Below are 13,636 nucleotides of genomic sequence, written 5' to 3' on the forward strand. Positions count from 1 at the left end.
ATTGAAGCTGCTTTTATACCCAATCATGGCACCCACCTGTTCCCAATCAGCCTGCACACCTGTGGGATGTTCTAAATAAGTGTTTGATGAGCATACCTCAACTTTATCAGTATTTATTGCCACCTTTCCAAACTTCTTTGTCACGTGTTACTGGCATCCAATTGAAAAGTTAATGATTATTTGCAAAAAAAAAAAAAAAATGTTTATCAGTTTGAACATCAAATATGTTGTCTTTGTAGCATATTCAACTGAATAAGGGTTAAAAATTATTTGCAAATTATTGTATTCCGTTTATATTTACATCTAACACAATTTCCCAACTCATATGGAAACGGGGTTTGTATTCCCCCCGTTGGCCTGTATGCTATATGTATTACACTAGGAGCAAAGCACCATCTAACTAAGCATTTGTTGCACGAGCATATTAGCTCGTGCATAGACTGTATTCGACAACATAGTTTACATACCCAATTTCCATTTATTACAAGTAATAAAAAAACGTAAATGCCTTACTCATTTATCCGGGAGGAAATAAGCAGGTTTGACGTCAGATGAAAAAATCTTCTCCACCTTCAATCGTCTCCATCTTTCCAAGGCATCCCCAATACAAATCCTCGTTTTGGTCTTGGCTTTGTTATGAAGTTGTCATAAGTTGAGAATCGTAACGAGGCCTTTTAGATCTACTAAAGTCTGACATGTTTGGTAACTTTACCAGTGGCAGTAACCACACGAAAAGGGCGGTGCGTACATAGTAACCTGGATGTGACACACTCACTGACGTTTTTACTTGGTCAAATGGTAGAAGGAAGGACATCAAAATGAAACCAATGACAAGATTTACAGGCTGTAAATCTAATTTTGAAATAAGCATATCCCGAGGTATTGGAAAAGAAAATGATTTAGAAATGCCTTTTGACTTGTCAGGGCTATTTAATGATGACTTAATATTATTTATACATATGGCTCCTTTAATGTTACTTTTAACTTCTAAGAACAATTGTGTTTGCAAAGATGGTGATGAGCAGAGAGGAAGGAGGGACAAGGAGAACCACCTTTGTACTTTACTACAATTTATTTCTTACATTCAGTTGTGATTCTTACCTTTTTTTTTTTCAAAGTACTGGCAATCAGACCTTTCTTTGTCCACGATGGATTATTTTGCAGTCGTATTAAATTGAAAGAAGTGAAGAGACTTAATCAGCAACACATGGATTATTTGCTTTGACACTCAATTGCATGAGATGATACTCCGACAAGTGGTAATTTTTCCGTGACACGGTTTGTGGTTAGGATATTTTATAAAGTTGGGCTTAGTAAGTTGAATGATGCAGATATGTTTGCGACTAGATACTTTCATGTCTGTTTTTGCCTTGGAGAATTTGTGTCAGTAAATTGCAATTATAATTATTTGATACTTGTTTATATTGACTCATGTGCGATTTTAGATTGAAATATTGTATATGAAGAACATTTATTACTTTGTGTGCGATTGTGGGCTTAGCAGTTGTGTAGCTGCTAGCTCATTGTAGCCTATAGCCTACCAGGTTTACCTTTTGTAAATGACTTGACTAAAATACAAGAAAAGACCAACTTTGTGTGCTTATTGGAGGACATTTAGATGTTAACTACCTGTCCTGTTTTGAACAAGTAAACACACTGCAGGACTGCTTTTATAGGATATTTTAAATGATCTATCGTTCCAGCTTGTTTTTGTTTTTTTCTGACATCAAACCAATATCAATTTCCAATCGGGACACCTCTGGTTCGCAGTATGTAGTTTTGTATTGATTTACTTTCCCTAGAAGAATTGAATATCCTTAAACGTGTATTTAAGTGTATGTCTCATTGAGAATAAGTTATTTAGTTATAGTAGTAACAAAAGTACACAAAATACCTGCTCAATAGCTTGGTGGTTACCCTGAGATCGGTAGGTTGTGAGATCTAAACCCCGGCCAAGTCATACCAAAAACTATAAAAATGGGACCCGTAACCTCCCTGCTTGACACTGAGCATCAAGGGTTGGAATTTGGGGTTAAATCACCAAAAATAATTTCCGGGTCAAATGCAGAGAATAATTTTGCCACACCTAGTGTGTGTGTGACAATCATGGGTACTTTAACTTAAGCAAGCATGAATGCAACAAAATATGTGTCTTTATATTTTCTTTGAATTCAACAGCGATGGCACCCCTGGTGGTCAAGCTGTGAGTGACCGCTTCAGTCTGGGCTGGGATTCCGTGCTGGTAAGCTCAGACAACGTCATCGTGGCTCGCCTGGATGGGCGGGGAAGCGGCTTCCAAGGCCAGAGGGTTCTTCATGAGGTCCACCAGAGACTTGGAACTGTGGATGTTCAGGACCAGATCGCTGCAGTGGAGTAAGTTGTCCTTTCCTGTCAATGCAAGTTATTTAGTACTACAATCAGTCATGTTTATGTTTTACAATGTTCTATGTAGGGCTGGGCGATATATTGAATATACTCGATATATCGCGGGTTTGTCTCTGCGCGATGTAGAAAATGACTATATCGTGAGTGTTCAAGAGTACGTTCTAGTTGCTTTGAGTTGCGGGCATTAGACTACAAGCTTTTTTCACTCTTTCTTGTCTCTCCTGCCCACAGAAAGATAAAACAAGTGCACCTTGTTACATACAGCACTACTGTTGCGCGAGCAACATCATACGCTCTCACGGAGCAGAGAAGTAGCAGCATGGGTAAAGTTAGCTGTGGCAGTTGATGCTAACGGATCACTGCAAGTGGTAATACGAGAGAGAGAAGGTGCGAATCTGGTAACAAATAGAGGAAGCGGAATGAATTCCAAGAAAAACAGCACGGGGTCCATTGTCTGGGTGGTTTGGCATCAAGCAGGAAGATGTCGAACAGACAACCGTAATATGTAAACTATGCGGCAAAAGCATTGCTACAAAAAGTAGCAGCGCTACTAATTTGTAGCATCATTTGAAAAGTCACCCTCTAGAGAATAAGGATTGCTTGAAACTGCGCATGTCAACATCTTGGCCGGTGCAACAGCCAAAAAAATGCGAAAGTAAACAGCACTGACCCAATTGAGCCTGGCGTCTTCCATTTCCAGATCAACACCGTATGAAAAAAATAGTCAAAAACAGGGGATAACGTCCGCAGTAACCTACCACATAGCGAAGGAAATACACCATACTTGCCAACCCTCCCGGATTTTCCGGGAGACTCCCGAAATTCAGCGCCTCTCCCGAAAACCTCCCGGGACAAATTTTCTCCCGAAAATCTCCCGAAATTAGGTGGTTCGTGTCACGCCCCCTCCAGCTCCATGCGGACCCGAGTGACGTGTCGACAGCCTGTTTTCACGTCCGCTTTCCCACAATACAAACGGAGTGACTGCCCAATGACGTTATAACTGTAGAATGATCGAAGGCGAGTTTTTGGTTTCTTATGTGGGTTTATTGTTAGGCAGTCTCATTAACGTCCTCCCAGCGCGGCAACAACACACAACAACAGCAGTGACGTTTTCGTTTACCGTAAAGCAGTTTGCCTGCCGTAAACAGCAATGCTGTGACACTCTTAAACAGGACAATACAGCAATCTACTGTGCATGCATATGTGACAATAACATCTACGGCTTTTAGAGCAGTGGTTCTCAACCTTTTTTCAGAGATGTACCCCCTGTCAACATGTTTTTAATTCAAGTACCCCCTAATCAGAGCAAAGCATTTTTTGTTGGAAAAAAAAAGATAACGAAGTAAAATACAGCACTATGTTGTCAGTTTCTGATTTATTAAATTGTATAACAGTGAAAAATATTGCTAATTTGTAGTGGTCTTTCTTCAACTATTTGGAAAAAAAGATATAAAAATAACTAAAAACTTGTTGCAAAATAAACAAGTGATTCAATTATAAATAAAGATTTTTACACATACTGCGATCAGGAGGCGACTTGTCCAGGGTGTACACCGCCTTCCGCCCGATTGTAGCTGAGATAGGCACAAGTGCCCCCCGAAACCCCAAAGGGAATAAGCTGAAGGAATTGGATGGATGGATAGCTGTAAATATACTTCTCCCCTCTTAACTACGCCCCAAACAACGCCCCGCCCCCAACCACGTCCTCGCCTAACCCCCGAAAACACCCCCTAAAACCCACCTCCCGAAATCGGAGATGTCAAGGTTGGCAAGTATGAAATACACAATTTGTGTGAAATCATGCACAAAAGTGCACTAATAGCTTGTTTTAAAATGTCTCTGACAATCTTGCCCTTTCTGTTTTGAAATGACATGAATGTTTGTGCCACTGTTTAAAAAATACAGTTTTGGTAAATTGACTTAGTTGTGATTTCCATCTCTGCATGAAAGTTTAAAATGAGCAGATAGTATTAATGCAGTATGAACAAGAATGTTTTAATATGGACACATAGAATCATCATACTGTTGTGATTATATGCATCAAGTGTTCATTGAAGGCTAAGGCAAAATATCGAGATAAATATTGTGTATCGTGACATGGCCTAAAAATATGGAGATATTAATACAATCCATATCGCCCAGTTTTAGGTCTATGATACTCTAGCTGTCCTTCACATAAATAAAGGGGGGGGTGTAATCAAGCCTGGAAGTCTTCAGACATGTTTCTCAGTTGTTAACATGGTGGCAGTGTTTACGTCCCTCTATCTCAGCAACCAAATGGCCATAATGCTTGTTGATAGGGAGCTTTTTCCTACCATTACCTGCAAGGGGATCCATTTCCTTTTGTTCCCAACTAAAAGTGCATCCAAAAGTAAAAATACTATGAAATCATGTCAAATAATATTGATCATAATTCCAGTTTTACTGGTTTACACAGTTTGAAAACAGGTGTTCAGTTTGAACTCTGCACTTTAATAAAGAGTTGAAACAGAGCGACTGCGCTTCTTAAAAAAGTCTCATACTGCTATCAATGATGAGTTTATTTTAAAAGATTCGTACAAAAGTGGTAGAAATTAGTCCCACACAACTGGAAATATAACAAATGTGCTTGCTATTTCATTAAAACTGCAACTCATCTCCTTTGTGTTGTTACAGATACATGATGAAGTTTCCATACATTGATAAAACACGCGTAGCAGTTTTTGGAAAGGTGAGCTGTTTTTTTTCTTAATTTTGCATGTATGTATTTACATTTATTATCCTTACATGCTAATTTGTATAATAGTACAGATAAAACTAAAGACACGCCTTCTTTTTCAGAAGAAAAGAGGAGAAATATATCCTTAGAGACAAATTTAAGTTAAAACATTCAGATGTACATACAACACATAAAATCTTTAGTACGTTAGTATGGATTTGATTAAACAAAGAAGTCAAACAATGTATTTATATGATCAAGTTTATGAACCTGTTCAAACTCAAAGTGTGTACAAAGTACAAGGAGAAATAAGCCTGATAAACTTTCTGAAGCATTTTTTTTTTAACAATACGTTTCAGAATGTTTAATCTATCGTCTATCACAGTGGTTCTCAACCTTATTAATGTTCACCATTTTTCTAATTCAAGTACCGCACAATGAGAGCAAAGCATTTTTGGTTGAAAAAAAAGAGATAAAGAAGTAAAATACAGCACTATGTCATCAGTTTCTGATTTATTAAATTGTATAACAGTGCAAAATATTGATCATTTGTAGTGGTCTTTCTTGAACTATTTGGAAAAAAATATATAAAAATAACACAAAACTTGTCGAAAAATAAACATGTGATTCAATTATAAATAAAGATTTCTACACATAGAAGTAATCATCAACTTAAAGTGCCCTCTTTGGGGATTGTAATAGAGATCCATCTGGATTCATTAACTTAATTCTAAATATTTCTTCACAAAAAAATAAATCTTTAACATCAATATTTATGGAACATGTCCACAAAAAAATCCAGCAGTCAACACTGAATATTGCATTGTTGCATTTCTTTTCACAGTTTATGAACTTACATTCTTATTTTGTTGAAGTATTATTCAATAAATATATTCATAAAGGATTTTTTAATTGTTGCTATTTTTAGAATATTTAAAAAAAAATCTCACGTACCCCTTGGCATACCTTCAAGTACTCCCAGGGGTACGCGTACCCCCATTTGAAAACCACTGGTCTATCACATGATTAACAAATATGGGAATTGCAATCTATTTATCATCTATTCATATGTACTTTATAACATTTTTATTTAGTCATTAGGTGGTTCGTGTCACAAATTAAACACAGGGAGTGAACACATGTTAGTGATTGCTGAGAAAAGGTAAAGGTGTAGGATTAAATCAACTTTGCTGCTTCCTATTCTTTTTCAGACATGTTGAGATGTGAAATTGTTAATATGTGTATCAGCATATCTTAACTGTATGCATGTTCGCAATAAATTAATGCCATTACATAAAAACCTTGTTAGTATTTGCTATTTGATGTACAAACTCCGTTTCCATGAGTTGGGAAATTGTGTTACATGTAAATATAAATGGAATACAATGATTTGCAAATAATTTTCCACCCATATTCAGTTTAATATGCTACAAAGACAACATATTTGATGTTCAAACTGATAAATTTTTTTTTTTTTTTTTTTAAATAATCATTAACTTTAGAATTTGATTCCAGCAACATGTGAAAAAGAAGTTGGGAAAGGTGATAATAAATACTGATAAAGTTGAAGAATGCTCATCAAACACTTATATGGAACATCCCACAGGTGTGCAGGCTAATGCGGAACAGGCTGGTGCCATGATTGGGTATAAAAGCAGCTTCCATGAAATGCTAAGTAATTCACAAACAAGGATGGGGTGAGGGTCACCACTTTGTAAGCAAATTGTCAAACAGTTTTAGAACAACATTTCTCAATGAGCTATTGCAAGGAATTTAAGGATTTTACCTTCTACGGTCCGTAAAATCATCAAAAAGTTCAGAGAATCGGGAGAAATAACTGCACGTAAGTCAATCAATCAATCAATGTTTATTCATATAGCCCTAAATCACAAATTTCTCAAGCCACTACGACTACGACATCCTCGGAAGAACCCACATAAGGGCAAGGAAAATTGACACCCAGTGGGACGTCGGTGACAGTGATGACCCAGTGGGACGCCAGTGACAATGATGACTATGAGAACCTTGGAGAGGACCTCATATGTGGGCAACCCCCCCACCCCTCCTCTAGGGGACCGAAAGCAACGGATGTCGAGCGGGTGATGATATTACGGACTTTTGATCCCTCAGGCGGTACTGCATCAGAAACCGACATCAGTATGTAAAGAATATCACCATATGGGCTCAGGAACGCTTCAGAAAACCACTGTCAGTAACTACAGTTGGTCGCTACGTCTGTAAGAGCAAGTTAAAAACCCTACTATGCAAAGCCAAAGCCATTTATCAACAATTTCCTGAAACGCCGCTGGCTTGGCTGGGCCCGAGCTTATCTAAGATGGACTGATGCAAAGTGGCAAGGTGTTCTGTGGTCGGACAAGTCCACATTTAAAATTCTATTTGGAAACTGTGGACGGCACCATTAATGCTGAATGGTCCATACAGGTTTTGGAACAACATATGTTGTCATCCAAGCAATTGCCTATTTCAGCAAAACAAGTGTTACAACAGCGTGGCGTCGTAGTAAAAGAGTGCGGGTACTTTCCTGGCCTGCCTGCAGTCCAGGCCTGTCTTCCATCGAAAATGTGTGGCGCATTATGAAGCTTAAAATACAACAGCGGAGACCCCGGACTGTTGAACGACTGAAGCTCTACATAAAACAAGAATGGGAAAGAATTCCACTTTCAAAGTTTCAACAATTAGTTTCCTCAGTTCCCAAACGTTTATTGAGTGTTGTTAAAAGAAAAGGTGATTTAACACAGTGGTGGACATGCCCTTTCCCAACTACTTTGGCACGTGTTACAGTCATGAAATTCCAAGTTAATTATTATTTGCAAAAAAAAATTAAGTTTATGAGTTTGAACATCAAATATCTTGTCTTTGTACTGCATTCAATTGAATATAGGTTGAAAAGGATTTGCGAAGCATTGCATTCCGTTTATATTTACATCCAACACAATTTCCCAACTCATATGGAAACGGGGTTTGTAGTAGTTCTACTAAGGGCAGCAGGTGGAACAGATGATGGGCAGGGTGGTGACGGTCACACAGGATGTTCTGCACTCTCCTAGACAGCGAGTGGTGAAAATGGAACTGATCTCTGGAAGACGAGTCCCGATGACTTTCCCTGCCGCTTTTACCACTCGTTGGAGTGACTGTAGGTCCGCTTTAGTGGAGATGGATAACCACACGAAAAATCCATAAGTTAAGACACTGCAGATGACGTAGTTGAAAGGGTTCACCATCAGAGGTCTGGGAATGTAGGTGCTCCTCAGCTTTTTCAGGTAGTAGAGGCCTTGTTGGGCCTTCCCTGCTGCGAAGACAATGCGAGTGCTCCAGGACAGGTCCTCCACCACAGTCACCCCGAAGAATTTAAAACTGCTGACCCTCTCCACCACGTCCGAGCTAATGGATAGAGGTCTGTGGTTCTTGAGTCCCTTCCTGCGAAAATCCACAATAATTTACTTGGGCATTTTGATGTTTTAGACTGGGTTATTGTTGTCATGACGCAAGATGTTGCACCTTACTCCTATTTCCGTCTCATTGTTAGTGCTTACGAGTCCGAGGACAGTAGTGTTGTCGGTGAACTTGACAATGAGGTTGGAGGAGGAGGAGGGTGTTGTCAAGTCATGGGTGAAGAGAGTAGAGCAGGGGGCTCGGCACACACTCCTGAGGCACCCCAGTGTTGATGACAACGGCGGAGGAAGTGTTATTGTCCACTCTAACAATCTGTGTGACTTGTTACAGATTTTCAGATCCAGTTGCACAGGGTGATGTTAAGTCCCAGTTGCCAGTGTTTAGGGCGCAGTCTGTATGGCTGGATTGTGTTAAAAGCTAAACATTAGTCCACAAAGAGGAGCCGCGCATGTTTTTTATGCTCTAGTTGCTACAATAGCGTGTGAAAACAATGGTGATAGTGTCTTCTGTTGACCAAACTTCACTGTGTTTGATAACCAGTCTCTCCAGGCGTTTGGCAGGGATTGAGGTGAGTGCCACAGGTACTAGGTGCATCGGTATTGCGCAACAGCTAAGATTTGAGGCTCTCTCTCTGAAGAACAAGAGGAAGAACCGCACAGAACTCGCTCAACTTACGATAGTCAGTCTTGTATTTTAACAAAAATTGTTTTTACTCATGTCACACCAAGCGTTGCATGTCTGGTGTCAAATGTTTTAAATGAATAAATACAGCTATACTTACATTTTAAAGTTGTATTTTTTCTCTCCGCGTAGAACTGTAAAAAGTATTGTTCCATACTCAGTTTTGCCAAATATCACGGCTACATCGAGACAAACATGAATAATTTAAAAATGCCTATTTAATTTCTGTACCACTTATGCTACCTCCCCAAAGTATGGCTAGGTTAAGACAAATATAACACAGAACTTAAACTTGATTTAGAGGGTTTCGTTCCTCCTGTCTTCATCTACGATGTTTAACCTGCAAGCCCAAGTCTAGTAAAACTGCTTTTGGGTAAACTTTTTGTATTCCAAGCTCACAGGCACGCGCCGTCCATTTCAAATCATTGCCATAAATTTGAAACTGTAAAAAAGACAAGCAAAATTTTAAAAAAGAGAAGCCAATGTGAAAAAGGAAAACTTGAAAAAAAAATTGTGAAACACACAATATCAAAAGTGTACAAAAATATGTTTATTGGCATCGAAAACATGTTATTATACAAAAAAAATATCCACCAAAATGATTGTCTTGTTTTCAATGTTTGTATTAATTTGTTGCCAAATCATTTTTTCAGTGGCAATAGAGATTTTTTTACAATGTGTTTTTTTTCGATACCAATATCAATCTTACTGGCAGTGTTTCGGCTCCATATAAATTAACTTATTATTGCTCAAACGACACAATTGTCGTTCTCCCTGAAAACTTACTGTTCCTGTCTACAACCTTCTGGGTAATATAGTATATCAACATACTTCTATACTTCTGTATTTATATATTTATTCATCCAGGGTAAGGCAATTAAGAACAGATTTTCATTTGCAATAGTGACATCGCAAAGAGGCAGCATTTACATGACAGAAATGTAGAATATGATAATATATTCTGTTTAAAATTTTTTTAAATCTCTTAGAATAGTAATCTCTCACCATCTCTCATATACCAACAAGATACCTCTCCATAGTTCCAAATACTCTTATCATGCAGAGGTAAATATGTTGGAACATAAATGAATGGTTAGGATGAAAAAACACTTTTTGAGCATGAAACATACACAGAGAATGTCTGCAACTTCTGGACAGACAGCGGACATTAAACAAGCCGTTGGTGGATTATTTCAGTATTATTTATTACTAGTATTAATTATAATTAATTAAACAAGTTCAGAAATTTGGCAACAAGCTCTGAGTAGGTGCTTTTACTGCCATTTAGTGTCTATGTTTAAGTTTTGTGTGGTATAAAACAAACAAGTTCAACATCAATACAATATTTGTTTCCAGTTGTTGTTGAAATCATGTCCTTGTTTAGGTTAAGGTTACAATGAACCCTTACGGCATTGATAACAGATTCATAAAATCACAAGTTTATTTAATACTAGTGGGGAAAAAGCCTCAAAACACTGCAACTTTTAAGTTTAAGTACCAAAGATTGTCACAGACACGCACACAAGGTGTGGCAAAATTATTGTTGCTGCAACTTCAAGAAAAAAAACTATCGCAAATTCAGAATTTCTAAGCCGCAACAATTGGAAAAAAGCCTGCAAGATAATAGAGGGACTGAATAATCAAATACATTATTTTGTGTTTCTGCCTACAGGGTTATGGAGCCTACATTGTATTAATGATGCTCAAGTCGACAGATAGTTTATTCAAATGTGCATGTGCAATGTCACCTGTCACAGACTGGAAACTGTATGGTGAGTATAAAATCTTTCCAAAAACATAATTCAGTGTCTGAAATTACAGAATGTGAACTTTTAGCTTTTAGACCGCAACACAGACCTGGGATTTTTTTAAATAACACACTGTATCTTAAATATATACAAACTACTAAACTACAAAAGTCTTACAGCAAGTTAAAAAATTCATAGAAATAAGTGCAAATAAAAACAACGGACAAAGCTGTGGAGAAAATATAGAAATTGAATAAAAAGTCAGAGGGCCTGATCTACAAAGACACAGATATCATGGCCTAAACAGCTTTTCTTTGATTCAAAATTTGAGGGACTTATGCAGATTCTAAATACACAAAAAACAGGTACTAATAGGTCATAAAAAATTATTTTGCTGAACAGACAAAATATGTATACTTTTTTTTTCTGACAGTCCAAATATGTTGACACACACATACGGAGAATTATCATTATTTATTTGATTAGGTGGCGACTTGCCCAGGGTGTACCTCGCCTTCTACCCGAAAGCAGCTGAGATAGGATCCAGCACCCCCCGCAACCCCAAAATGGACAAGCGGTAGAAAATGGATGATCACCTTTTTTTTTGGATATGTGTAACTGTGCCAGTTTGCACTTACTTTTCAGATGTGCTAAATAAAGACAAACAAAAGTGCCATCAAGAACAGTAATGTGCCTTGATAAATCTTTGTGTAAAATAATGTTATGTGCATCTTGTCCTCCCAGTATTGTCGGTGTTTAATTAGCAGCAATTGATCTGCATATTCATGATAGCAGACACGCTAAATGGATTGCGGTCCCTATTCTGCTCACCTAACAGACGCAATGCTCTGCGCACAAGTTTAGTAGATCAGCTTTGCGAGTGATATCTAGTTTGGACATGTTTTAGAACACTCAGACCATTAGTAGATCAGGCTCAGTGTGTCCAAAAGAGAATACACGAAGGCCCGGTAAACAATACTTACCAAGAACAAAGCAACAAGGCAGTCCAGGAAGAGAGGAAGAAAACAAAGGTAAAAAGTAATAACCAAAACCTACTCATAAAACAGGTAAAAAACAAGTGGATTTCAAAGAACTCAATGAGCATGAATGAGGATTGTGGAATTCTTAGCATGAGGAATAATTTAACATCTTCCTGGTGCGGATGAAGGGTTTATGAACGATGTTAATTGTCCATATCAGACTAATGAATATAGAGCCAATATGGCGAGTTTACCCGAGTTGTGATGTAAGTGGGTTGAGCTGAGCAAATGTTCCTCTTCTCCTCTGTGCCTCGTTGTAAACTTCACCTTAGTTCATTGTAGGCAAGCATGGCGTCATTTGGGTGGTGCTTCTTCACTGTTTCAGAAGAAGACATCCATCCATCCATCCATTTCCTACCGCTTATTCCCTTTCGGGGTCGCGGGGGGCGCTGGCGCCTATCTCAGCTACAATCGGGCGGAAGGCAGGGTACACCCTGGACAAGTCGCCACCTCATCGCAGGGCCAGAAGAAGACATGTTGGGCCTAATTTACTAAGATCCCAATACCACACACTAAACAGCAGGTGAAAACTATAACTACTGTATGTACAGTATTGTTAGTAGGCATGTCGTATGTGATCTACTAAGACTGTGTGTAAATGATAACAAGCGCAAAAGAGCTGCAGGATGAATTATTTGAATGCGTGTACTAGAGATGCGCGGATAGTCAATTATATCATCCGCAACCGCATCACTAAAGTTGTTATCCACCCGCACCAACATTTTATCAACACCGCAACTGCCTGCCACCCGCCCTTTGTTATATATCAGGGGTCGTCAGCTTTTTCCATTCATAGATCTATATTGACCCGTTTCAAAGAGAATAAAAGATAATGAGAGCCGCAAACATTTCCGTACTGTTTGCTGGTGCTTATTCAGATAACAATATTAAAGGCGTGCTATAAAGCCAATGACTTTGACACCTTCAACAACATGTACAAAATGTTTGCCAGTCCAGTAACATGTTGTGTGCAGCATCCGCAGACAGACGTACAAGATTGAAAGGCAATACTGGGTGACACAGAGTACACTGATGGTTGTGATATAAACAATTTTAACACAACACATACCCAGGATCCTTTGCATCCATGAGTATTCCTGACTATATTTTACACCCCGCTAGCACCAAACCCCACCCATCTTACCAACGCACGGGAGGAGGGGGGGGGGGTTTGGTGCTAGCGGGGTGTATAATATAGTCAGGAACACTCATGGATGCAAAGGATTCTGGGTATTTGTTTTGTTGCGTTTATGTTGTGTTACTGTGAGGAGGTTCTCCCGAAATGTGTTTGTCATTCTTGTTTGGTGTGGCTTCACAGCGTGGTGCATATTAGTAAGAGTGTTAAAATTGTTTATATCACAACCATCAGTGTACTCTGTGTCACCCAGTATGCCTCTCAGTCGTGTACGTGTGTCTGTGGAAGCCACATATAACATGTTGCTGGACTGGCATGCAGTTAATACATGTTGTAGAAGGCGTCAAAGGCAATCTCTTTATAGCACGCCCTAGTTCTTGTTAAATGGGTGACCGCCAGCAGATATTCACGAGAACGTTTGCGGCTCCTGTTGTTTCTTTACTTTGTGATGCGGGTCAAAATGGCCCTTTGAGTGTCAAAGGTTGCTGATCCCTGAACTATGAATATCAAATAATTCCAAATGGTTCATCTGCCA

General features: G+C 38.6%; 1 protein-coding gene across 2 annotated transcripts in view; it reads left to right on the forward strand.

Annotated features, from left to right (window-relative positions):
* LOC133564381 (inactive dipeptidyl peptidase 10-like) overlaps positions 1 to 13,636 on the forward strand; it is a 326,503-nt gene that overhangs the window by 304,076 nt on the left and 8,791 nt on the right. For both annotated transcript variants that reach the window (XM_061918637.1, XM_061918636.1), the window contains exons 20-22: positions 2,179 to 2,373; positions 5,041 to 5,095; positions 10,851 to 10,950. In XM_061918637.1, the coding sequence (XP_061774621.1) occupies positions 2,179 to 2,373; positions 5,041 to 5,095; positions 10,851 to 10,950 (350 nt within the window). The remainder of the gene's footprint in view (positions 1 to 2,178; positions 2,374 to 5,040; positions 5,096 to 10,850; positions 10,951 to 13,636) is intronic.

This window comes from Nerophis ophidion, linkage group LG13 (assembly GCF_033978795.1).
Source record: "Nerophis ophidion isolate RoL-2023_Sa linkage group LG13, RoL_Noph_v1.0, whole genome shotgun sequence".
Taxonomy (NCBI): domain Eukaryota; kingdom Metazoa; phylum Chordata; class Actinopteri; order Syngnathiformes; family Syngnathidae; genus Nerophis; species Nerophis ophidion.